A 24,388-nucleotide genomic window follows, 5' to 3' on the forward strand; every position below is an offset into this window, starting at 1 on the left:
AGCTATATCATTCAGGCTAAATGAAAAAGCCCTATATTAAATATAAAGGAATTGAAAGGAAATATTGGAGATTATTTTTTTGTATTCTTGCTTATATTCTGTGTAAGGCCTTCCTGAACAAGACAGAGGAAACTTTAGATGCAGGAAAAGAAAAGATGGAAAAATTTGTTTACAAAAAATTAAAAACTTCCCTATGATCAAAGAAATTGTAAGCAAAGCTAAAATTCAAGCCATGAGGACAAACTATTTGCAATACACAGTACATGACAATATATATTATTACAGTATATGAAGAAATCCTATGAATTTTTTCTGAATGAAGAAAAACACTAATGGTGGGCACAGAGAAATGAACAAAATGACCAAAAAACACAAAAAAATTCTGAACCTTACTACTAATCAGGAGAATATTAATTTAAAAAAAGATAGATATTGGGTGCCTGGGTGGCTCAAGTCAGTTAAGCGTCTGCGTTCTGCTCGGGTCATGATCTCAGGGCCCTCGGATCAAGCCCCGCATCGGGCTCCCTGCTGGCAGGGAACCTGCCTCTCCCTCTCCTCCCTGCTTGTGCTCTCTCTCTCTCTCTCTCTCTCAAATAAGTAAATAAAATCTTTAAAAAGATGTAGTATCTTTTTTGGCTCCCAGATTAGCACAGATTACGGAGATTATAAAAATTAGCACTTAATGAATACTTGCCGTTTGCTATATATGTGCTTTATACATTGACATTCTTTTTTTTTTTTTTTAAAGATTTTACTTATTTATTTGACAGAGATAGAGACAGCCAGCGAGAGAGGGAACACAAGCAGGGGGAGTGGGAGAGGAAGAAGCAGGCTCATAGCAGAGGAGCCTGATGTGGGGCTTGATCCCATAACGCCGGGATCACGCCCTGAGCTGAAGGCAGATGCTTAACCGCTGTGCCACCCAGGTGCCCCTATACATTGACATTCTTATCCTCCTAATAACCTTATTAGATATTTTGGATATGTATGATTATTATCCACACTTTATAGATGAGGTTTTAATCGAAACTTACATTATTAACATTATACATTAACAGTTAGAAATCTGTAATTTATACTTGATTCTCTGCATACTACCTTTTTTGTATCCCACATCTTCCTCTTTTCTGGATTTACTTTTTGTTTGCTGATACATGTCTTCTAGTAATTCATTCATGGAACAACTGAAGAACTTTGATGATGTTGTCCATTGTTTTCTAGCACACAACACTGAAATCCATTTGGTTTTTAGTTTTTGTAGGTAATTTGTTTTAATCTTTGGAAAACTTAAAGGATTTTCTCTTACTCAACTATTTTATTATGAGGATATATTTTTCTTTGACCATGGTAAATTATTTTCTTAATGGTTTTTCTTCCTGATATTTTGCTTTTTTCCCCCTTTGAAACATGTAAATAGATAGATGTTAAGACTTTAGGGTATATTAGTATGTTTTATAATCTTCCCCCACCTCCCTATTTTCTATCTTTTTACTGTTTTTGTTTTGGGTAGAATCTATGAGCTTGATTTTGAATTTAAACTTCTAGCACTATCCATTGTACTATTTACTCAGTCTACTGATTAAAAAAATTTTGTTGATGATATAACACTATATGTTTATTATACTTCAATAAAAAATGATGTATGATAATTTTTAAAGTACCATATATCTAATTTGTTTTTATTTTTTCACGGATATAGTTTCTAAAATATCTCTGGAAATATGCTCAAACTGGATCCTTCTATTTGCTCTATTTTGTGTCTTTTAGTATTGGTTCTTGGCATTATTAAATTGATTATTGATTATTTGGTATCTCTCTTTTATGGTTCTCTGTTTATGTTTGTGTTTACAATTCCTTATTTGCCTACCCATGAGTCCTTGTTTTATTAAATTGTCTCCAGTGACTCTGGGTGAGTAAAAATGCAATATGGAGAATTTTCTGAAGAGCAGTGTAATCTTTGCAAGGTATTACAGTTTGGTTTTGTCCAAATATTAATTTATCAAGCAAAAACTGAAATCAGAACAAATTAAAATGTACAAAACTCCAATCCCAGTGGCAGAGTCAAAATTTTCCTGTATTCACAGTTACTCAGCAATAGGAAGCATTTCACAAATATCCAAACGTAAAAGTGGCAAAAATGGAAATAAATGGGAAAGGAGCACTACATACCAAAATGTAAACTAAGGACACTAGAAATGGAAAGCCAAAAAGGGCAAGTCAAGTAAGAGACTGCATAGCTAACTCTTTTCCTCAAGACATTGGTAGCAGTGGAAAAAAATTATAAGTCTGGCAAAGACAAGAAGAGAATTCAAGAAAAGACTCTCTCAATCTCTCTCCCTCTCCCTCTATCTCTCTCTCACACAGACACATACATACACACATACACGACTACAATTTAGCCTATAGCAAATAAAGATATTACCAGTTTATTTTTAGTTTGGTTATAATTTTTAAAATGTTTTAAAATAGTGCATTCACATTGTTCACCATTCAAAAAAAAAACGCACAAAAAATATTCATTGGAAATTCTCCCTTCATCCTGTCTTCTGTCTAGTTTCATTTCCTAAAAACAACAATGTTACTAATTCCTTGGGTATCCTTCCAGAGATATTCTGCATATACAAAAAAATTTAAATTACACATATATACATATAGTTTTCCTTAACCATTTCCTTTACCTAAATGATAGCATATTATAAACTGTGTGGTACCTTCTTTTAAAAGATATTATTTGAAGATTTTTCCATTGTATTACGTTAATTATGTCTTCATTTTTTGAGAGTTTTATTGAAGCATAATTCACATTCCATATAATTCATCCATTTAAAGTGTACAATTCAATGACTTTTAGTATATTTATAGAGTTGTGCAATCATCACTGTAATCAGTTTTAGAACGCTTTCATTACCCAGAAAAAAAAAAAAACCCAAACCAAACCCGTACCCCTTAGCAACCACTCCCTAATCCCTCTATCCTTCCCAGCCCCAAGCAACCACCAATTTACTTTCTGTCTCTATGGATTTGCCTATTCTAGAATTTCATATACATGAAATTATACAGTGGCTGTTTACACTTTGTATAATGTTTTCAAGGTTCACCCATGTTGTAGTATGGAACCAGTCTCTTTTTGAGAATGGACGGATGGCTAAAAAGACCCCATATATAAAATATATGTTTGGTTTGATATGTGGATGTCTATTAATTCCATTGCATTAATCACATTGATAATTCCGTGTATTTATATAGCAGTCACTCATCTCTATGTATTAATTCTCATCAATTACTTTAAAAAGAATCCCCTTCAGATGTTGTTAAGGTAACACAGTTTCTTAGGGAGATACTAAGCCCAACGCCCTGCTATATAGATTTATTTCACACAAAGAACTTTGTAGTAGAGGTCCTCCCTGATTGGTTGTTGGCAGTGGAGTTGAATGTTTTATCTGATTTAGAGGCAAGCTGAAGGTGTGTCCTAACTTCACCGTTTTTCCAGGGTATTTCGTTTTTACACTTTGTACCAACCCTCAGTTTCTTCTTGAAAGGAGGTGGGTACATGTAGATTGCACGTGTTTCTATCTTCCCTCCTGTTCTAATGGAGAAAGGACTTTACCTTCTCTCAGAGGTCAGTGTCACCTGGTGTCCTTTGCATCTGATGCCAGTCTTGCTTTCCAGGTACCTCAGGTGTCTCTTTTCTCTCCCTGTCTGCAGGCTTTCCCTCCTTCAGCTTACTTTCTAGCAGCACACATGCATCTTTTTATGTATGTATGATTAAAATGAGTCCCTTGAGCCCTCATTGACTTCTAGATACTGGCTATTCTCTCCTCATTCTGTCTTTGCTCCCTTGGTAATTCCTGAGAACATAAATTTGATAGTTGTCAACCTAAAGACAGCATTGGAAGCCAGTGAAATCTTTTTGCTTTTTCCAAGTATCAGACCCATATGTCCAACTGCCAACATGAAATCTCTACTGGGATGACTTAAAGGTATTTCAAACAAGAATAACCCGGAGAAAATCCTCTTTATATATCCTCTTCTGCCCCCAAGGCTGCCATTCCCAGCTGACAACTTGCTCCTCCTCTAGCTTTTCCCATTCCAGGACCTGGTATCATTTTCCACTATTGATTGCTTTGAGTTGTTCTTGACACTTCAACCAATATTGTATATTCTGTTCCTAGCTATTTCTCAAATCTGTCTGCCTTTCTTATCTCTCCTCTCACCACCCTACTCAATGCATTATCACCTCTTGTGTGAATCACTGGAATCCCTCTTATTTCCCTCCTGCCACTCTTGCCCTCTTCCACTCTACTGAAGCCAAAGTGATCTTTTTAATTTATGAATTGCATATGTAATCCCCCTGCTTACAAGCCTTTCCTGGCTTAATGTCATTCTTAGGATAAAGTCTCCAATTTTTTTTTTATGATTTTATTTATTTATTTGACAGAGAGGCAGCGAGAGAGGGAACACAAGCAGGGGGAGTGGGAGGGGCATAAGCGAGCTTCCTGCTGAGCAGGGAGCCCCATGTGGGTCTGGATGCCAGAATGCTGGGATCATGCCCTGAGCCAAAGGCAGACGCTTAACGACTGAGCCACCCAGGCACCCCTAAAGTCTCCAATTGTTACAGAGCCTCCAAAATCCTGCTTGATCAGCTTGCTCACCTACCTTTGTGTTCCCAACTCTCATGGCTCTCCTCCAGATTGTATAGTCCAGGCACTCCTGCTGCTTTTCAGTCTTTTTAATTTATGGGGCTCTTTCCCATCTCTCACTTTTCATGTATACTACTTTCTCCCTCTAGAGCATGCTATCCCCATAGCTTCATGCAGTTTTCTTCTTATCATTTAGCACAGTTTGTGCTATGCAGCTATTCGTGGGTGATTATGTTCAATGTCAATTTTCTCTAAAATATTCTAAGTTTCATGAGAGCAAGGACCTATGCCTCTCTGGCTCACCAAACAACAGAGCAACTGGTATATAGTGGATACTCAAAAATATCTATCGGATATGAAAACAGGCAATAGCTAATCATTTTATGCCTGTTATGTGCCAAACACTGTAATACTTTTATATGTGGCATTTCATCTAATCCTTACTATCACCTCCATGAGGTATTATGTCTCTTATTTTTGCACTTGAGGAACAGAAAATTGGAGAAGCTAAGCAATTTTTTCAAGGAAGGGAAGGCTTATTTAGGATTCCAACTTTGGTCTGTCTGGATTGCAATCTGGTGAATGTTCCATTGTACCAGTTTGCTTTTGGGGCAAATAGTAATAGATGAATCAGCCAGTGTATTTGTCCTACACTAATTCTTTATTCGTCAGGTATCAGTGAAGGGAGCCTGGAGAGAATGAGGGCACAGTTGAGAAGTGACTGAAACTACAGAACCACTTAGACCCCGGGTATGTGTGCAGTGTAGGTAGATGGGGACATCAGGGGGATTCTCGCCATTAGGGAGTTATGAGCAGATGAGGGCATTGAGTGCTCAGGGATGGATGGGCACTAGAAGGAAGAGGGAAACAGATGCAGTCTTCCTTACTTTGAAACATTACCGGGGCCTTGCCGTGATTATTTTGGAGGGTATCAGAAATAAATACTAAAAATGATTCAGATCTACTGCTTCCTCATCAATCTTATGAAAATATTCACTCCTCTATGTGGACTGAGAGCCTTGTTTTATTTATATTTGTTTCTTTGGCAGGGGTCAGTATCTGGCAAGGCCACTGGATCATATTTGCTAATTGAATGAATGGACGAATGAATATATGTATTGATCAATAAAAACGCTTTTCTTTACATATCATTCTTCTCTTAGGAACTTCTAGGTACCCTGGATTAAACAGGGGATTAGCTCTAAAGATGGGGATTTCAGTACCTTTGCCAGGCACCATGGAGATATTATAGAGCATTGGGTTTTTGGCAGAGATTATAAGATCTGGATATTGTTATTGAAATACTTAGCATTGTGAGTAAAAGTTCTAGGAAACTTCATGGTCTCTGGGACAGTATTTGAATTCAAGGGTAAAGGAACTTATTTTGGAAACTTCAAGCAGGAACTCTGCATTAAATAAATACAATTATTTATTGGAATTTATTAAACATTCTTAAAGGCTTTGGGAATTTAAATGTAACCATGGAAACTATGGGAGTGTTGAGAACAGTGAAAGTGTCTACAGAAGTAATTTTTATATTTATATAGAATATAAGCACTTTATGAATTTAGAAAATAATTCATAGACTAGTTTGTCCAAAAAATATAAATTTTGATACAACATATTAAAATGTAGAATAGAGGTTATTTTCTCAATATTTATTAGTCAGGTACTATAGTCTAAGCTCTCTCTTAAGCATTAATTATGGATTTATGCAATAATAGATATAATTTTTTTAAACAAAGAGGATATAAATATCTTTCTTTAAGAAATTTAGTAATGTTTTAGGATTTGGGTTTTTTGTTTTGTTTTGTTTTGGGTTTTTTTTCCCAGTTAGAAGCAGCAATTGAAAGCTGGAGAAAAAAAATAACTTTAAAAAAATGAAAATCTCACCCTGTTCTGGACATATTGCCTTCTCTCAGGTCAAGCAGAGACAGAAAGAGAGTATTTATTTTCAAATAAAAAAATATTTGATGGGGGAAATAAACTCACTGAATAGAATGTTTGCTACATGGGCCTATGCCTGAATAGCCTCTTTCAGGAACAAATCATTTATTTTATGGGTATTCATTTTTTTTCTTCAGGGTTAAAGTGTGAAAATATATTTGTTAACTAGCAATTGGTCTCATTATTTTTCTTAAGGAAATGAATAAAAAACCCCACAGGAAAATAAGATCTGTGTGTCCTTGGCTTTGACACTAATTGTAACATGTAAAAATGTAATGATTCCATTGCCTGAGAGCTACCAGTTTATGCCCTTCCACATATATATGGATCATTCACCATAATGACTGAAGAGGGATTTTGTCCTCAAACTTATGGTTAGTATAGATTCATCAATGATCTATAGAGGTAATAAAATTACGTGGATAAAGCCAAACTATAGTTTAAATCTGACCTCATGTTTCTCAAAAGGTATACTTTTCACTTTTAGGTCTTCTGGAGATTACAAGGTCTAGATTTCTTTTTGAGACTCAAGACATCAAAGCAACCAGAGCACCATGGACCTTGTTTCAAATGGCAACACCAATGAACATGGGAATGCAGATAGCTCTCTCAGAACCTGCTGTCATTTCTTTTGGGTCGATACCTCTACCCTACTATCATAGGGTCGTTTAATTCTTTGAGGAAGCTCCATACTGTTTTCCAGAGTGGCTGTGCCAAGTACATTCCCACCAATAGTGCACCAGGGTACCCTTTTCTTTAATCCCTTACCAATACTTGTTATCTTTGTTTTGGGTTTTTTGTCTTTTTTTTTTTTTTTTTTGATGAAAGTCACGCTAACAGATATGAAGTGATATCTCATGGTGGTTCTGATTGCATTTCCCTGATGATTAATTAGTGATATAGAGCACACTTTACTATTACTTGTTTATTTGTATGTCTTCTTTAAAGAAATGTTTAGTCAGTTCCTTTGTCCATTTTAAAATTTTTAAAATTTTTTAAAGAAAATGTTTATTTAAATTCCAGTTAGTTAACATACAGTGTAATATTAGATTCAGGTGTACAATTTAGGGATTCGGCACTTCCACACAACATCCAGTGCTCATCACAGCAAGTGCGCTCCTTTATCCCCATCACCTATTTAACTCATCCCTCCACCCACCTCCCCTCTAGTAACCATCAGTTTGTTCTCTAAAGTTAAGAGTCTGTTTCTTGGTGTGCCTCTCTCTTTTTTTCCCCTATGATTGATTTGTTTCTTAAATTCTACATACGAGATCTCACTCACTAACCTATTTTTTTTTTTTAATGGAGTGATTGCCAGGAACTGGGAGGAGGAGGATATGGGGAGGTGATAGCCAAAGGGTACACAGTTCAGTTATTGAAGATGAACAGGTCCTAGAGATCTGCCCACAGGAAACAATACTGTGTTATATACTCAAACATTTGCTCAGAAGGTAGATCTTAGGCTAAGTGTTCTTGTCACAAAATAATAATAATATAATAAATGAAAAGGGTGGGAGGAAACTTTTGGAAAGAATGGGTAGATTTAGGATGATGGGTACATGGTTATGTACCTATCTCCAAACTCATTAAGTTGTATACATGAAATATGTACATATACATATTTTTCGTATGTTGATTATATACCAATATTTTTTAATATTAAAGTTGTTTTTTAAAAAAAGACACCACCAAGTTGGTCACTCTGAATTCTTTGAGGTCTAATGGAGAGAAGAGCAGCGCAACACCATCCGAAGATTCAAAAAATAAAACAAAGAAAGCCTGGAATGAGAGAAGGCACAGATTCTTTTCTATTCTTATGAAAACAGCAGCACCTTCTGGCATTTTCCTTTCAGAATTTGGGATTCAGAGGATTGATCTGATACAGTTGGTAATTTTACTTAAAGACCTTCCTATTAAATAGATTCAAAATATTTTTGAAGAACAGATGGTATAGACTAGAGGAAGAGATAAACATTGTATGTTAAACATTTTATTGATCAATTAAAATATCATAATTTAAAATGTTGATTCTACTATGAGAGTTATGCATGTCTGTATGTGACTGAGAAAGACAGAGAGAGTGTACACGGGGCGTGGGATGCGGATTTATTATCCAAAGTTAAAACTGCCCCTCCCCCAAGCTCCCCACCCCTCCCACCTCGCCCACAGGCAGGCAGACAGACAGATGGCTTTTCTTCAAGGTGTTAAGGAAGCTGGCTTTCAGTCTTGAATCATGTGCCTCTGGGCACTTTGAAAACTGCCTCTTCTGCCTATTTTTAAGACCAGTTTGAAAGAAAATGATAGGCAGAGTAGAATAAAGAAACCACCTGTGTGGATTTGATAAAAAGGCAGGCTATACAGTTACCAGCTCTTTGAAAAGAATTTCGTTATAGAAAGAATGCATCTTTACCTTCTAGCTCTTCTTTGTTCTGCCTTTTCTACAATAGAATGAATTCTTGATAAACGAATACCATCATCTGTGTAAATTAGGCTACTTGACACTAATTTTTTAAAATAATTTTTATTTTGTTGTATTAGTCACCATACAGTACATCCCCAGTTTTGACACTAATTTTCAACCACACTAAACTTTCATCTCTGTGAACTATTTACGTATGAGAATTCCCATTCTATTTTAAGAGTACCTTTTTTGTGTGCCAGCCATTCTCATAAATTGTATAGACAGACTATTGGATAAATTGTTGGATTCACCAAAAGTTAAGCAAGACTACAAAGGAAAGAAAACACCACCAAATTACTGTTTCAAATGGCATTAAAACTTACTTCTCCATTTGTGCATATATTTATGGGAAAGTATTGTGGGTCAGGCTGAATGTAGAAACAATTGTGTTTAATTGTTAATTATGGAAGGTACAGGAAAATGACAAGCCCACAAATAGTCCTTGTATGTCCTGCTCTGCCCTTGCATGCCATCACGCTCCCTCAGAAGTCTGAGCTATGTCCAAAGTTGGTTGTAAGCTGTGTTTTTGACAATAGCAGGGTTGTAATGGAAACTGTCTTCACCACCTAAGTTATGGGGCCTGATACAGTGAATACCATAGAAGCAGTGGGCCGGTCTGCCCTAAATTATGCCTGTTAATGTGACCCCATCATTATTCCCAGGATCTGTGCCCTTCGCCCTTGATCTCATTTCTACAGGATTTAGACAAGTGTCAGACCCTTGGAATGCTGCACAATAGTGACCTTGATTCCCTGACTTTGCTGTGAAAAAAAAATGAGTTTAAATCTAGTGTTGAAATGATACGGAATGCCTTGTAACCAGATTAGTCCCAATACAAAAGAATCCCTAGCCCTCTGTCAGAGACATCTGCCTTTTGATTTGGTTCAGGCTTTCTGGTCATAAGGGAGCTAGTGCATTTACAGAAGACTAAAGCCTCTTTGTTGTTGGTATATTTGATACATGGGGAAATTCAGGTGATTCCTCCTTAGCGTTAACTTTCCAGATATTATTTTTAAGGCTTTGTCCTTATTATTGTCAAAATACAACTCTTTAAGGGGAAAAAAAAAACACTGCTTGGCAAAAGATGCTAAAATAAAGATGGTGGGATGTTTAGTGCTTGATAGATGAACAAGTGGAAAGGGGGTATAATTCGGAACCAAGAGGTGCCACCCCAAGGCTGGTCCTGAGCTCCTTTGGGGGGAAAAAGCAGTCTTTAATTACATCTGGTACTTGTTAATTCTTTTTGGAGTCTCTCCCCAGATCTGTTCCCCTATCAGCCTCCCATCAAGCAACAGAAATTCCAGATGGTTCCCTCCATATGCCCGTGCTCATTCTCTCAAGTAGGATAGATTGGTCACTGACAGAGTAGGATGGAACAGCCTTGGTCAAAGCAAGGCAGGATGAAAAGCATCAGGCCACCGTTTTAGAGGTGGTCTATCATTTATGTTTTTAAGTGGGTTGTATAAATAACTGTTTCTGAGTGATTTTTTTCCTGAAATGTTTTGAGGAATTTCATGGAAATGAGGCTACTTAGCGAAAGTGGCATACTGATCCTAATTTTCCACACCTGGAGGAGAGAAACGTCTACTACAAGCTGTCATTATAGTTGAGGGTTGGTCAGTTTGGACCTGCAGCTGATTTGCTGTGGAGACTATATTGGAATGAATTTTTCTCCCTTTGTTACTTGCAATGATAGCTGTAGTCTCTGTTACTGTGATATGAAAATTCCCTTATAGAAATATTTATAGGGCGGGGCGCCTGGGTGGCACAGCGGTTAAGCGTCTGCCTTCGGCTCAGGGCATGATCCCGGCGTTGTGAGATCGAGCCCCACATCAGGCTCCTCTCCTTCTTCCTCTCCCACTCCTCCTGCTTGTGTTCCCTCTCTCGCTGGCTGTCTCTATCTGTGTTAAATAAATAAATAAAATCTTTAAAAAAAAAAAAAAAGAAATATTTATAGGGCATATGTTTCTTTCATCTTAGCAGAATTTTGTTATTAGGCACATTAATAGACTTTCCATTTTGAAGTAGTTGGGAAAAAAGATGAGGTCAACCTCTATATAATGAAAAAATATACATTGATCTTGAACAATATGGGAGTTAGGGTTCTGATCCCCTACACTGTGCAGTCAAAAATCTTTATATAACTTTTGACCCCCTCAAATGTAACTAGTAATAGCCTATTGTTGACTAGAAGGCTTACCAATAACATAAACAGTTGATTAACATGTATTTTGTATGTTACATATATTATCTACTGTCGTCTTTCAGTAAGTAAGCTGGAGAAAAGAAAATCATAAGGAAGATAAAGGACATTTGCAGTAAGTACTGTACTGTATTTACAAAAAAAAAAAAAAAATCCGTGTATAAGTGGACCCATGCAGTTCAAACCCATATTGCTCAAGGGTCAACTGTATTATCATTTCAAGTATACCACATTGTACTTATTTTTTTATCTATCGTCACCTGATGATAGGACCCATGTCTTACTCATGGCTGATTTCCCACCACCCAACAAGATTTGGCACATCATGGGGAAGGAAAAGAAAGAAGAAAAGGTGAATAGACGGGAAATTTCATTCATTTTTTTTTAACATTTTATTTATTTATTTGATAGAGAGAGAGCACCAGAAGGCAGGGGGGGAGGGAGAAGTGGGCTCCCTGCTGAGCAGAGAGCCTGATATGGGGCTCGATCCCAGGACCATGGGATCATGATCTGAGCCAAAGGTAGATGCTTAACTGACTGAGCCACCCAGGAGCCCCTAGACAGGAAATTTCAAAGTGGAAGGTGGCACAGAAAGCAATAAGAACAATGTTTCTACTCTTGTCTTCATCCTGTACTTCCCCTCGAATACCTATTAGATTTTACATGCAGGGTGTGTGTGTGTCTGTGTGTGTCTGTGTGTGTTCTTTGGTGTTATTTCTGAGTATCTATAGTTCCAGTTCCTCAGAAAATAAAAGTGAGAATCATAGCTATAGTCTCTATTCTCATGGAGCTTACAAGAGTTAGGCTGTCTATGATTTGTGTGAAATTTGTTGGTATATTTGGAGTGGATAAGGCAACTGAAAGGAAAAATTTCTTCTAAGAAGGATATGTGATGAAGACCAAAAGGAAAACTTTAGATTCTGTGTTATTGTCATATTTTACCTGATAAAGTTTGTTAAAAAGAAGCCTAATATCATGCTTTTATGTGCGTGAGTACTCCGTGAATGAGAGAAAATAGTTTTTGAAGCAATTTAATCATTATGTACAATCAGGCCCAGCAGCCAAACGTTGGTAGTTTGTGCCATAGGTTGGAAGAAATGCCATCGGTGTAGAACTCTTGTTTTTTTTTTTTTTTTTAAGGTGCTGACTTGAAATAATTTCTGTCTTGCTTTTGAAATCATATAAAACTCATGAACTCACAAAATGTGTATTAAACCTAGAACATTCTCTAGGTATTTCACTCTTTTGTTTGAATGTTTTTAAAGTACCTGAGATGAAATTGAAATATATATTTATTTTTATCTGTTTAGCCTGTTTGTTCATTTTGTATTACTTACTAATGTGCTCTTGAATTTAATAAACTCGGCAGATCTGGGCAACATTTATTTAACAACTTTATCTTTAATGTCACAGTAAGCATTAGGAATTTTTAAAAATGGACGGTTGCTTCCCCTAAGAAAGTTACAGTGGGTGAGAAAGTCACAATTACACTGAGGAACAGCCGAGTGACAGTTACCTCCTTACATATACTAATTATGGATAAAATTATAATAAAATGTTTTAATGTTATGTTATCAGGAGGTAGAGAGATTTCCGTGGGGGGAGTGGTGGGTCCAAAGGGGAGAAGACAGGAAATGTCTTCCCAGCAGAGCTAGACCTTGGGTCGATTCTGGTGGGTGAGTGGGTGGCGCTGATGCAGTTGGGCCACAGCCATACCTTGAGAACCATTGTTCTCCTCTCCAACTGAGAGACAAGGGAGAGGAGAAAGTGTATGCTGGAGGCCTACAGATGTCACACTTTAATTCTGCTTACACTTTATTGACTACAATTCAATCATGTGGCTTCGCCTAACTACAAAAGAGGCTAGAAGGGGTGCCTGGGTGGCACAGCGGTTAAGCGTCTGCCTTCGGCTCAGGGCGTGATCCTGGCATTCTGGGATCGAGCCCCACATCAGGCTCCGCCGCTGTGAGCCTGCTTCTTCCTCTCCCACTCCCCCTGCTTGTGTTCCCTCTCTCACTGGCTGTCTCTATCTCTGTCGAATAAATAAATAAAATCTTAAAAAAAAAAAAAAGAGGCTAGAAAAGATGGTCTAACTGTGAACCCAAGAGAAAAGGGAAATAGTTGGTTTAAAACCCTAGAGTCTCTGCCACAGGAGGGTGTGGCAGTCTTATAGCTAGGGAATAGTTGGGGACTCGGAAAGACAACCTCTGAGATGTTAATTTGGAGGGCAGGTCCTTAAGAACAGCAGGGTATGCTGTTTCCTGGAATGAGCCATGAGATTATGTTAACAAAATTCCTTAAAACCTTTACATGTGTCAGTGATTACAGTACTTGAATTCAGGCAGAAACATTTATTTGAGTTCTTTAATTTGTGTTGAATTACTACTAAGCCTCAGAAAATAACGCTTAATACTTTGGCATACATGAAATATTTACTGTTTTAAATGAGAATTTTTATTCACGTATTGCCCTATTGTTACATTCAGACAAAAATCTATGTTTCCTTTCTCCTGAAGTTATATGGAAACTTTATGAAAGGGGAGATGAAGAACAATGGTTTTAAGTTGTCCAATGAATTCTACAAGCATGCCAGACTAATTGACAACAGTACCGGTAATGAAAATACCCAGCATTTCTTGAGCACAAGCCTGATCTTTGCTCTATGTGGTAGAAACATAAATTGGGAAACACAAATGTCTCTCTAAATCAGTAGGTTGAGAATGACTTACTAGTACCGTGTAAGCGCTTTAGATCTATGAACTCATTTCACCCTCACGAAAACCCTATGAATGAAGCAGGTATTTTTATTATTCCCATTTTACAGATTAGATAACTGAGGGACAAAGAGATAAAGGTGTTGGTTCACACAGTTAATAAGTGACAGAGCTGGGATTCACATCCAAATAATCTGACTTCAGGGGCCATATCTGTGGTTCCCTACGTCCTGGAAACTATAGCCAAAGTGAAGGGAAGGGACATTGGATAGGGAACCTTTAGTGCATTTGCACTAAGTAAGCCTGCGCAGGGGAGGGGGTGTGTGTGCCTGGGTGGCTCAGTTGGTTAAGCATCTGACTCTTGATTTCAACTTGGGTCATAATCTCAGGGTTATGGGATCGATCCCTGCATTGGGTTCTGTGCTCAGCAGGGAGTTTGCTTGAGGATTCTCTTTCTCTGCCTCTCTCTCAGCCCCTCCCCACCCTCTAAAAAATAAGAAATAAAATACATAGGTTTGGGGGTTTGGAGCATAAACACACCTTTTGGCCATAACACTTGGTTTGTGGGGCAGTGGAAGAATGTATTAATCATGTGTTTTTTTTTTTTTTTCCTCCTGTGTCCTTATTAAGACCTAGTCTTTAACAAACTATTTGTTCTTCTAGTTGCTACACCTGTCCTGGCATGGGTAGCAATGTAAGCATCTCCTGAATTGCCTGGAGATCCCCCGCGTAAATCACTGGAGGAGAGAAGGCGATTCTTGTTTTGCTTATGTGTCTGAGCAATTTCCTTTTCTTCCGCAGACAGGACTGTCCTTGTGGATACAAATCTTCCATTCCTCAAAGGCCTTTATGTGATGGGGACATTAGAATTCCCTGTATACAGAAGCAATGTTCTGAGTGTGGCGTGCATGGTCATTGCAGGCGGGGAGTTGAAAGCTGGTAAGTACAGGGCACAACGATTGGGAGCCCAGTGGGAATTAACTCTGTGAGAAAGGCCTTGGAAAATGGTGGTATCATCCAGCAGGTTGGTTAATGGAGTTTAGGGAGGGTTAAGGGAAGGGGCAAGTTAATTAGGAAAGTTTCTCCTCTACAAGCTTTAGACAACACAGAGGTGACTTTGATGGGTCATTCTCATGTCCACCTGCTGTCATCAGGCCATACTTCTGGCCCTAGGGTTCCCATGCTGCTGCTCATGGCAGGGCTCCTGGCTCCCTGCAGGCCACAGATCAATTCTGCCTTTGGTCCTTTGTACAAGAATTTACCTATGGCTTAGTCTTTCAGAAGGAACAATTTATCAATTGTTGTGAGACAATTACCTTTGTCTAGTTCCAAAACTTTTTTAAAAATTTTAATTCCAGGGCACCTGGGTGGCTCAGTCGGTTAAGCATCTACCTTCGGCTCAGGGTCCTAGGATCAAGCCCTGCATCTGGCTCCCGGCTCAGCAGGGAGTCCGCTTCTCCCTCTCCCTCTGCTACTCCCCCTGCTTATGCTCTTTCTCTCTAAAATAAATTAATAAATTCTTCAAAAAAATTTTTTTAATTCCTGTATAGTTAACAGTGCTATATTAGTTTCAGATGTATGATACAGTGTTGCAACAATCCTGTACATTAGTCAGTGCTCATCATGATAAGTGTCCTCTTAATCCTCTTCACCTGCTTTACCCATCTCCCCACCTACCTCTCTTCTGGTGACCACCAGTTTGTTCTCTATGGGTAAGAATCTGTTTGTCTTTTTTTGAAAAATGTCTGTTCATGTCTTTTGCCCATTCGTTAATTGGATTATTCATTTTGGGGGTATTGAGTTTTATAAGTTCTTTATATATTTTAGATACTAACCCTTTATCAGATATGTTATTTGCAAATATCTCCTCCCATTTAGTAGGTTGCCTTTTAGTTTTGTTGATTGTTTCCTTTGCTATGCAGAAGCTTTTTATTTTGATGTGGTCCCAATAGTTTAGTTTTGCTTTTGTTTCCCTTGCCACAAGAGACATAACTAGAAATATATTGCTATGGCCTATGTCAAAGGGGTTGCTGCCTGTGCTCTCTTTTAGGATTTTTATGGTGTCAGGTCTCACATTTAGGTCCTTAATCCTTGTTGAGTTTATTTTTGTGTATGGTGTAAGAAAGCAGTCTATTTTCATTCTTTTGCACGTAGCTGTCCAGTTTTCCCAATACCATTTGTTGAAGAGACTGTCCTTTTCTCATTGCATAATCTTTCCTGCTTCGTCAAAGATGAATTCACCATATAATCATGGGTTTTTTTCTGGGCTCCCTATTCTGTTCCATTGATCAATGTGTCTGTTTTTGTGCCAGTACCATACTTTTTTGATTACTACAGCTTTGTAGTATTTCTTGAAATCTGGGATTGTGACACCTCCAGTTTTGTTGTTCTTTTTCCAGATTGCTTTGGCTATTCAGGGTCTTTTGTGGTTCCATACAAATTTTAGGATTATTTGTTCTAGTTTTGTGAAAAATGCTGTTGGTATTTTGATAAAGATTGCATTAAATGTGGGGAGTGCTTTGGGTTATGTGGACGTTTGAACAATATTTGTTCTCTAAATCCATGAGCATGGAATATCTTTCCATTGCTTTGTGTCGTCTTCAGTTTCTTTCACCATTATTTTATAGTTTTCAGAGTATAGGTCTTTCACCTCCTTGATTGTTTATTCCTAGGTATTTCATTATTTTTGGTGCAATTATAAATAGGAATGTTTTCTTAATTTCTCTTTCCACTACTTCATTATTAGTGTATAGAAATACAATGGAATTCTGTATATTGATTTTGTGTCCTGCTGTATTACTGAATTCATTTATCAGCTCTAGTAGTTTTTTGGTGGAGTCTTTAGGATTTTCTATACAGAGTATCATGACATCCGCAAACAGTAAAAGTCTTACTTCTTCCTTACCAATTTGGGTGCCTTTTTATTTCTCTCTGTTTCTGATTGCTATGGCTAGAACTTCCAATACTATGTTGAATAAAGTGGTGGGAGTGCACATCACTGTCTTGTTCCTGACCTCAGGGGAAAAGCTGTCAGTTTTTCATCATTGAGTATGATGCTAGCTGTGTTTTTTTTTCATCTATGGCCTTTTTATGTTGGGGTATGTTCCCTCTAAACCTACTTTGTTGAGGGTTTATATCATGAATGGATCTTGTACTTTGTCATATGTTATTTCTGCATCTATTGAAATGATCATATGATGTTTATTCTTTCTCTTGTTGATGTGATGTATCACATTGACTGATTTGCAAATACTGAACCATCCTTGCATGCCAGGAATAAATCCCAGTGGATTATGATGAATGATTTTTTAAAATATATTGTTGGATTCAGTTTGCTAATATTTTGTTGAGGATTTTTGCATCAGTGTTTATCAGAGATAGTGGCCTATAGTCTCTTTTTCTGTAGTACCTTTATCTGATTTTGGTATCAGGGTAATGCTGACCTCATAGAATGAATTTGGAAGCTTTCCTTTGTCTTCTATTGTTTTGGAATAGTTTGAGAATAAGCATTAACTCTTCTTTAAATGTTTCATAGAATTTACCTGTGAAACCGTCTGCTTCTGGACTTTTGCTTATCAGGATTTTCTTGATAGCTGGTTCAATTTTATTGCTGGTAATTGTTCTGTTCAAATTTTCTACTTCTTCCTCATTCCGTTTTGGGAGGTTATACGTTTCTGTGAATTGATCAATTTCTTCTGTTGTGTCCAATTTGTTGGCATGTAGTAGGCATATAATTTTTCATAATATTCTCTTAGTAAACTTTGGACTTCTGTGATGGTTATTATTTGTCGTCTTTCATTTCTGGTTTTGTTTATTTGTGTCTTCTCTCTCTCTCTCTCTCTCTCTCTCTCTCACTCTCTCTCTCTTTTGAAGAGTCTGGTTAAAGCCTTATCAATTTTTTTTTTTATCTTTCCAGAGAACCAACTCCTGGTTTCATTGATCTGTTCTGTTGTTTTTTTAGTCTCTATTTTGATTATTTCTGCTCTAATCTTTATTATTTCCTTCCTTCTACTGGTTTTGGGGTTTGTTTTTTGTTCTTTTTACTTCCATTTAGGTGTAAGGCTAGGTTTTTATTTAAGATTTTTCTTGCTTCTTGAGGTAGGCCTATATTGCTATAAACTTCCCTCCTGGAATAACTTTTGCTGCATCCCAAATATTTTGGACCATTATGCTTTCATTTTCATTTGTCTCCATGTATTTTTTGATTTCCTTTTTGATTTCTCAGTTGGTCCATTTATTGAGTAGTAGAATGTTATACAACCTTCATGTATTTGTGCTTTTTCCAGATTTTTTCTTGTGGTTGATTTCTAGTTTCATAGCATTATGGTTGAAAAAGATGCATGCTATGACTTCACTCTTTTTGAACTTGTTGAGACTTGATTTGTGGCCTATTGTGTGATCTATTCTGGAGAATGTTCCATGTGTACTTGCAAAGAATGTGTATTCTGCTGTTTTAGAATGGAATGTTCTGAATATATGTTAGATCCATCTGTGAATTTAATGTGTCATTCAAAGCCACTGTTTCCTTGTCGATTTTCTGTTTGGATGATGTATCCATTTGATGCAAATGGGGTGTAAAAATAACTTCTATTATTTTACTACGATTGATTACTTCTTTTATATTTGTTAATAAGTGCTTTATGTATTTGGATGCTCCCATGTTGGGTGCATAAATATTTGCAATTGTTATATCTTCTTATTAGATTGTTCCCTTTATGATTTTGTAGTGTTCTTCTTTGTGTCATGTTATAGGCTTTGCTTTAAAGTCTGTTTTGTCTGATATGAGTATTGTTACCCTGGCTTTCTTTTCACTTCCATTTGTACAATAAATGTTTTTTTATCCCTTCGCTTTCTATCTGCATGTGTCTTTAGGTCTGAAATGAGTCTCTTGTAGATAGCATATAAATGGGTCTTGCTTTTTAAACCATTCCATCGCTCCGTGTCTTTTGACTGGACCAGTTAGTCCATTTGCATTCATAGTAATTATTGATAGGTATGTAGGCATTGCCATTTTGCTACTTGTTTTATGGTTGTTTTTGTATTTCTTCTCCGTTCAGATAAGTGCATGTTTTAAGGTCCTTGATACATGTTGTCAAATTACTTTTCAGACGGATTTTACAAATTTGCACTCACTTCACATATCTGAGTTATGAGATCCCTCACACTCTCTAACATTGCCTTTAAACACCACTTTGTTCAATTCCTCTGAGAGTATGAAGCCAGAGGGAAAGAACTTTTCCTGGGTGGACCCTGACTTACTCTGAACAGAGTAAAATGAGTATAGTGACGAGCATGGGCTCTAAGTCAAATGGCTTGGGATCAAATCCAGCTTGGTTACCTACTTGCTGTTTGACCTTAAGCAAATCACCCTCTGGACACATCCATTTACTCATCAGTAAATATGTGGCAAAATAGAAACTTCCTTGGAGGGATGTTAAAACCATTAAAAATAACAGCTCTTTCTACATGCTTGGCATGTTATAGGTATTTGGTGAAATTTACCTGTCAGGGTGCTTGAAGGAAATAGGCGCCATACTGAATTGGACAACTTGAGGAGATGTTAATGAAGGAAATATTCACAAAAAATCCAAATGGCATGGGGACTTCCCTAAGGCTAGTAAGAGTAGAGCATCCTTACTACCCCTTGCTTTAAAGGAGTGAGAAAAGGAAGACATTGCTGGGATTAGAGATGGGGGGGGGATGTGTGGACGTGATTGCCAGATAGTGCCATGACCTTTTGTGTATCTGGGATTCACTCGGTACAGGAAAAGACCTATGGGGAAAAATACCTTAATCTCACTTTCTTTACTCCCTTATCTCTTGCTTGTTCTGTCATTTGGCTAAACCTGAGCTCAGAGGAAAGGAGAAGTTGATATAGTACGTGTAGGTCAACAGCATCCTGGGGAACTGAGCAGAGAAAAGAAAGGCAGAGTGTGGAAATGGAGGTGTCAACAGAAGCTCTCCAGCACAATCAGCTTCCAGCTACCATAATATATACCATCCTTTTATTAATACAGTCAGACATTAAACTAACATCTCTGTCCAACTCTTCATGCTGTTGGTCCTGCCAACTATATTGTCAACTCTAATTCCTATTCTTTTCATATCTCTACATTGTCCACTTGTGTAAGGATTATTTTGTTTTCCCCTGAGTTTTAGGGGATCTAAGTGTGATACTTTTTGTTTATCTCTTTATTTTATCATTTCAATCCATTTTTCCACAGTGGGGAAATCCTTTTAGTTTCTGATCTTTTCCTCCCAGATTAATATCATTTGCTCATTTATTTAATAGCCTATAAAATCCTCATTCAGCTAACTGAGAGAAGCACTTAATAAAACTGAACCTTGTTCTTCTGACTAGAAAATGTATTTCAGGTTGACATCTATTGCTAAGATTAGTCTTTTATTTATAAGTTGTTTTTTAGGCTTCTGAGTTCACTTATCACTATAATAAAAACTTGTTGCCTGAAAAAATGTACTTTGAAGGGAAGTGACACAGAAACTTTCCGGTTTTGATTTATACATTTTAAATCTTACTTTATAATTTGTCCATTCCCAACTGTATTTTTAGCTATTAGTAGACAATGGTGTATTATTTTTCTCCCTGCTTTGTCCATGTGTTCTAGGCCTAAAGGTTGATTACTGGAACCCATCTGCCCAATTTTATGTGTATTATGCCTGAAGGAAGACTTTCAACCCATCTGTCTAATTCTACCACACCCTAAAGAAATCCCAACATGAAATAAATAATAAGACTGGTTAGTAAACAGACTTAATAGATGTGGACATTGGCACAGAGCACTGCCAGAGTATGTTTGCTGTCTGATGCCATCTGATCCAAGTCCTAACATTGTGGAATTATATGGTGGTCCTGCTTTTAAGTCAACTGGTGCTGGCAAGAGGTATCAAGTGACTTTTAGTAGAGTAGAAAGATAGAGTGCTATGGAATTAGAAGGGAACTTTAAGATCATAGCTTTGCTTAGAGGGTTATAGCTGTATCACAAATGGCAAACTCAATTTCATTCTTCATTCAGCAATTGTCTCATTAATCTGATAAAACACTTGGGATAAGCTTGAAGTATTTCATCTGTGTGTCCATTCTTTCATTCATCATGTGTTTGCTCATTGCCTATTGTTCGCCAAGTACCATGGGAGAAGTTGGATGTACAGAAATATTAGTCACCAACCCTAGTTTGCAAGAGATGTCTCAGTAAAATAGTGGAGACAAACAAGTAATAACATAATTGGAAGAGTCCCATCTCCCAACCTGAAGGGCACTTAAAAATAGAGGAAGAGATCTGAAAAGGCACATCTTTGTGGAAACGCATTATACCTTCCGAAAATTGTAGGGAATAGTCTGAATTGCAGGATTTATAGAATGGTGGTAGCTGGTGAAGCTTCTTGGACTTATACATTACGTTAAGGAGTTTGGATTTTTTTTTAAAGATTTTATTTATTTATTTGACAGAGAGAGAGACAGCCAGTGAGAGAGCAAACACAAGCAGGGGGAGTGAGAGAGGAAGAAGCAGGCTCCCAGCGGAGCAGGGAGCTTGATGTGGGGCTCGATCCCAGGACCTTGGGATCATGCCCTGAGCTGAAGGCAGACGCTTAATGACTGAGCCACCCAGGCACCCCAGGAGTTTGGATTTTATCATGAAGGCAGTGAGTGGGTAGTCACTGGATAGTTGTAGGTAGGGAAGTGACATAATTAAATTTGGTCTTAGAAAGATCACTCCTGGCAGTGTGGATGGTGTATTGGAAGGGGCACAGTGAAATGTGAGAAGCTGTTGAGGTGTTTCAGGAGAGAAAAGGAATGGACTAAGGCATTGGAATTAAAAAGAAAAAATGAATTGCAGAAATACTGAGGGTGTAAGAAATCACTAGAACCTAGTGGCAATTTTGATGTGAGGTGAGAAGGAGTTGCTTAGAATACATTCCACATTTCAGGTTGGGAGATCTGGGTTGATGGTAGTGCGAGGATAGAATTACCTTTCTACCACTTTTTAGTTGAGTGACTATAGGTAAGTTACAGGATCTACGTCTGCCTCAGTTTCCTTACCTCCAAAATGGGAATAATTATAGTTCTTATTTCATGGAGTTTTACGAGAATTAATTGAGTGAGTATTTATTAAAGTGCTTGCATAGTGTCAGGCACATAGGAAGCCCTTACAGTTGTTTGTTGAAAACATAGACTCATACCCCTCAAAACTGGATTTCAGTGGAGTGCATAAGTGGTTAAAATTTGGAGGAGCACCAGCCTTTTAAGGGTGGTAGAGGAAGCTGAGCTCAGGATGGAGGATGGAAAAGAAACAGTGGTGTAAGTAGAAGGAAAATGAAATGATAAGAAAAGAATATCTTGAAACACAGGAGGCAGTTTATAAGAAAGAGAGAGTGGTCATTAATATAAGGTATAGCAGAGAAAGCAAAGAAAGTAGGAAAGGAAATTGGCCATCTTATTTTGGTTTTTTGTTTTTGTTTTTTTATAATGGCTGTCCAGTATGGTTTTAATATAAAATGTTATTTTGAATGTGGAACAAAGAAAAATTTCAACAAATTATTTGAGGGACAGTAACTTTTAATGAGTTCAATACCATTTACCTATTCTTTAACAACTTCATTTTTTTTTTGGCTTTAGTATAATCTTAAGTGCAATTAAACATATTAAATCTCATGTTTAAAAATGAACAGTCATCCGCATTAAGAGTGATCATGAAATCTTTATATGCTTTCATGAATAACTTTCTTTTGGATGATAAAATGTGGCAAATTAGTAAATATTAAGGAGAAGATAATTTCTCTGATATGATGATTTTTCCAAAGTTTTATTTATAGATTTATCCCTGGTTCTGTCCCCTTCCTGCTTCCTTCCCTTTCTCTCTCTTTCATTGAATGCCAGCTCTGTGCCAGAAATTCTTCCTGGGACTTGAGTACTCAGCAGTGAGCAAGACAGATAAGATTCCTGATTTGTTTCCAGGTCTCCTAGCTGACAAAGACCAGGATCAGGCTTAGAGGCTATTTTAGTTACCTTAAATACCCATACTTGAAGCCAGTGCCTAAGGACTATCTTTATTGTGAGTACTTCCTGATTTCATTTACTAGGTTTCAGTGTCTTTTTTTCTGGTCCATTCACTAGTTCATATTTTCACTATTATATTCATTTTATTGTTATGAAATGGTATGTTTTCATGAATGCCTTCTGTATATTAGATGATAGGCTTCTTCAGACATTTTGTAACCAAAGTACCTAGTGCATAGTAGACTTCTGATACTGTGCTGTGTGACTGATTAGTGTATACACAAATGAATGGATAGATCTAAGTCTGTCTTTCAGCTCAATGCATTTTTCTTGTAATGTGCTCAGTGTCCCTAGACTTAAATGTCTACATCTGTAAGGAAAGAATTATAGTGTTAATGTGTAAATGACTGCAATGCTTTCCCCCCTCTATGAAAGAAATAAAACAGTGGTGAAACACATTGGAAAAGTTGGTGATATCCTGCAAATCCAAAGTATTTTCAATTTTTAGTCTGTCTAGAAGAAAACTCATAAAAATGCCCAACTCAAAGCCTGTTTAATAAACTTTGGTTTGTTGATTGTTTTACATTTTGTATTTCTTTGACCATGAGTAGCTTCCTGAACTCATCTTTTTCACCAGTGTCTCTTCTTAGAGGAGACATCATTCCTATGCCTTAAAGTGTGTTCTTTGTTATCTTAGATATCAATGATGTTAACTTGTTATTCATTCAAATGTTCAACTCAATAGAGAGATAGATTTATTTATTTATTTAGAAAGAGCGTGAGGGTGGGAAGGGACAGAGAGAGAATTTTAGCAGGCTTCATGCCCAGCTCAGAGCCCAACATGGGGCTTAATCTCATGACCCTGAGATCATGATCTGAGCCAAAATCAAGAGTCAGACACTTAATCAAGTGAGCCACTCAGGTACCCCAGGAAAGAGTATTTTAATGTCATGGTTCTAAACTTGCAAATGGACAACTCTCTTCTGATATTTTGTAGGTGGATTTCAGAGAGGGATTACCAGTAATAATTAGTGTCTTTAAAAGTTAATAGAACCCTCCTTGATCCCTAGGTAAGCGAAGACATGCCCTGAACATCAGTTTCCCTGAGGACATGAAAGTTCATTGTTTCTTTGGCTTGTCACCACCAGGTCACATGATATGCTGCCTATTTGCTCAGTAATTATGCGAAGAACTGGGTTTTTATCCTAAAACTTGTCACATATTGTTTTGCAGAGTTAGTGATGGGTATTTGTCAGCCCTGTCTCACATTTGTAGCCAGGAGCCTAAGGTCATCATTAGCACATGACTTTGATTGTCAGGAAATGAAGTACTAGGTGTATGGAAGTTTCTTTCATTGCTTCCATGATTGGGACTTTCTCAATCCTAAAGAAGAAAAATCCATACACA

The 24,388-nt window shown here is 37.2% G+C and overlaps 1 protein-coding gene across 32 annotated transcripts in view; it reads left to right on the forward strand.

Annotated features, from left to right (window-relative positions):
- The window catches only part of PKHD1 (PKHD1 ciliary IPT domain containing fibrocystin/polyductin), a 513,811-nt gene that overhangs the window by 268,088 nt on the left and 221,335 nt on the right, over positions 1-24,388 (forward strand). For 31 of the 32 annotated variants that reach the window (XR_015722268.1, XR_015722269.1, XR_015722271.1 and 28 more), the window contains one exon: positions 14,767-14,904. The exons of the other annotated variant lie outside the window; for it this stretch is intronic. Coding sequence is in view for 22 of the 31 variants with exons in the window: in XM_087857019.1 (XP_087713145.1) it covers positions 14,767-14,904 (138 nt within the window). In the remaining 9 variants the exon portion in view is untranslated. The remainder of the gene's footprint in view (positions 1-14,766; positions 14,905-24,388) is intronic. 32 annotated transcript variants of the gene reach the window in all.

The sequence above is a fragment of the Ursus americanus genome, chromosome 29 (genome assembly GCF_024610735.1).
Source record: "Ursus americanus isolate L20-20 chromosome 29, mUrsAme1.1.p, whole genome shotgun sequence".
Classification (NCBI taxonomy): domain Eukaryota; kingdom Metazoa; phylum Chordata; class Mammalia; order Carnivora; family Ursidae; genus Ursus; species Ursus americanus.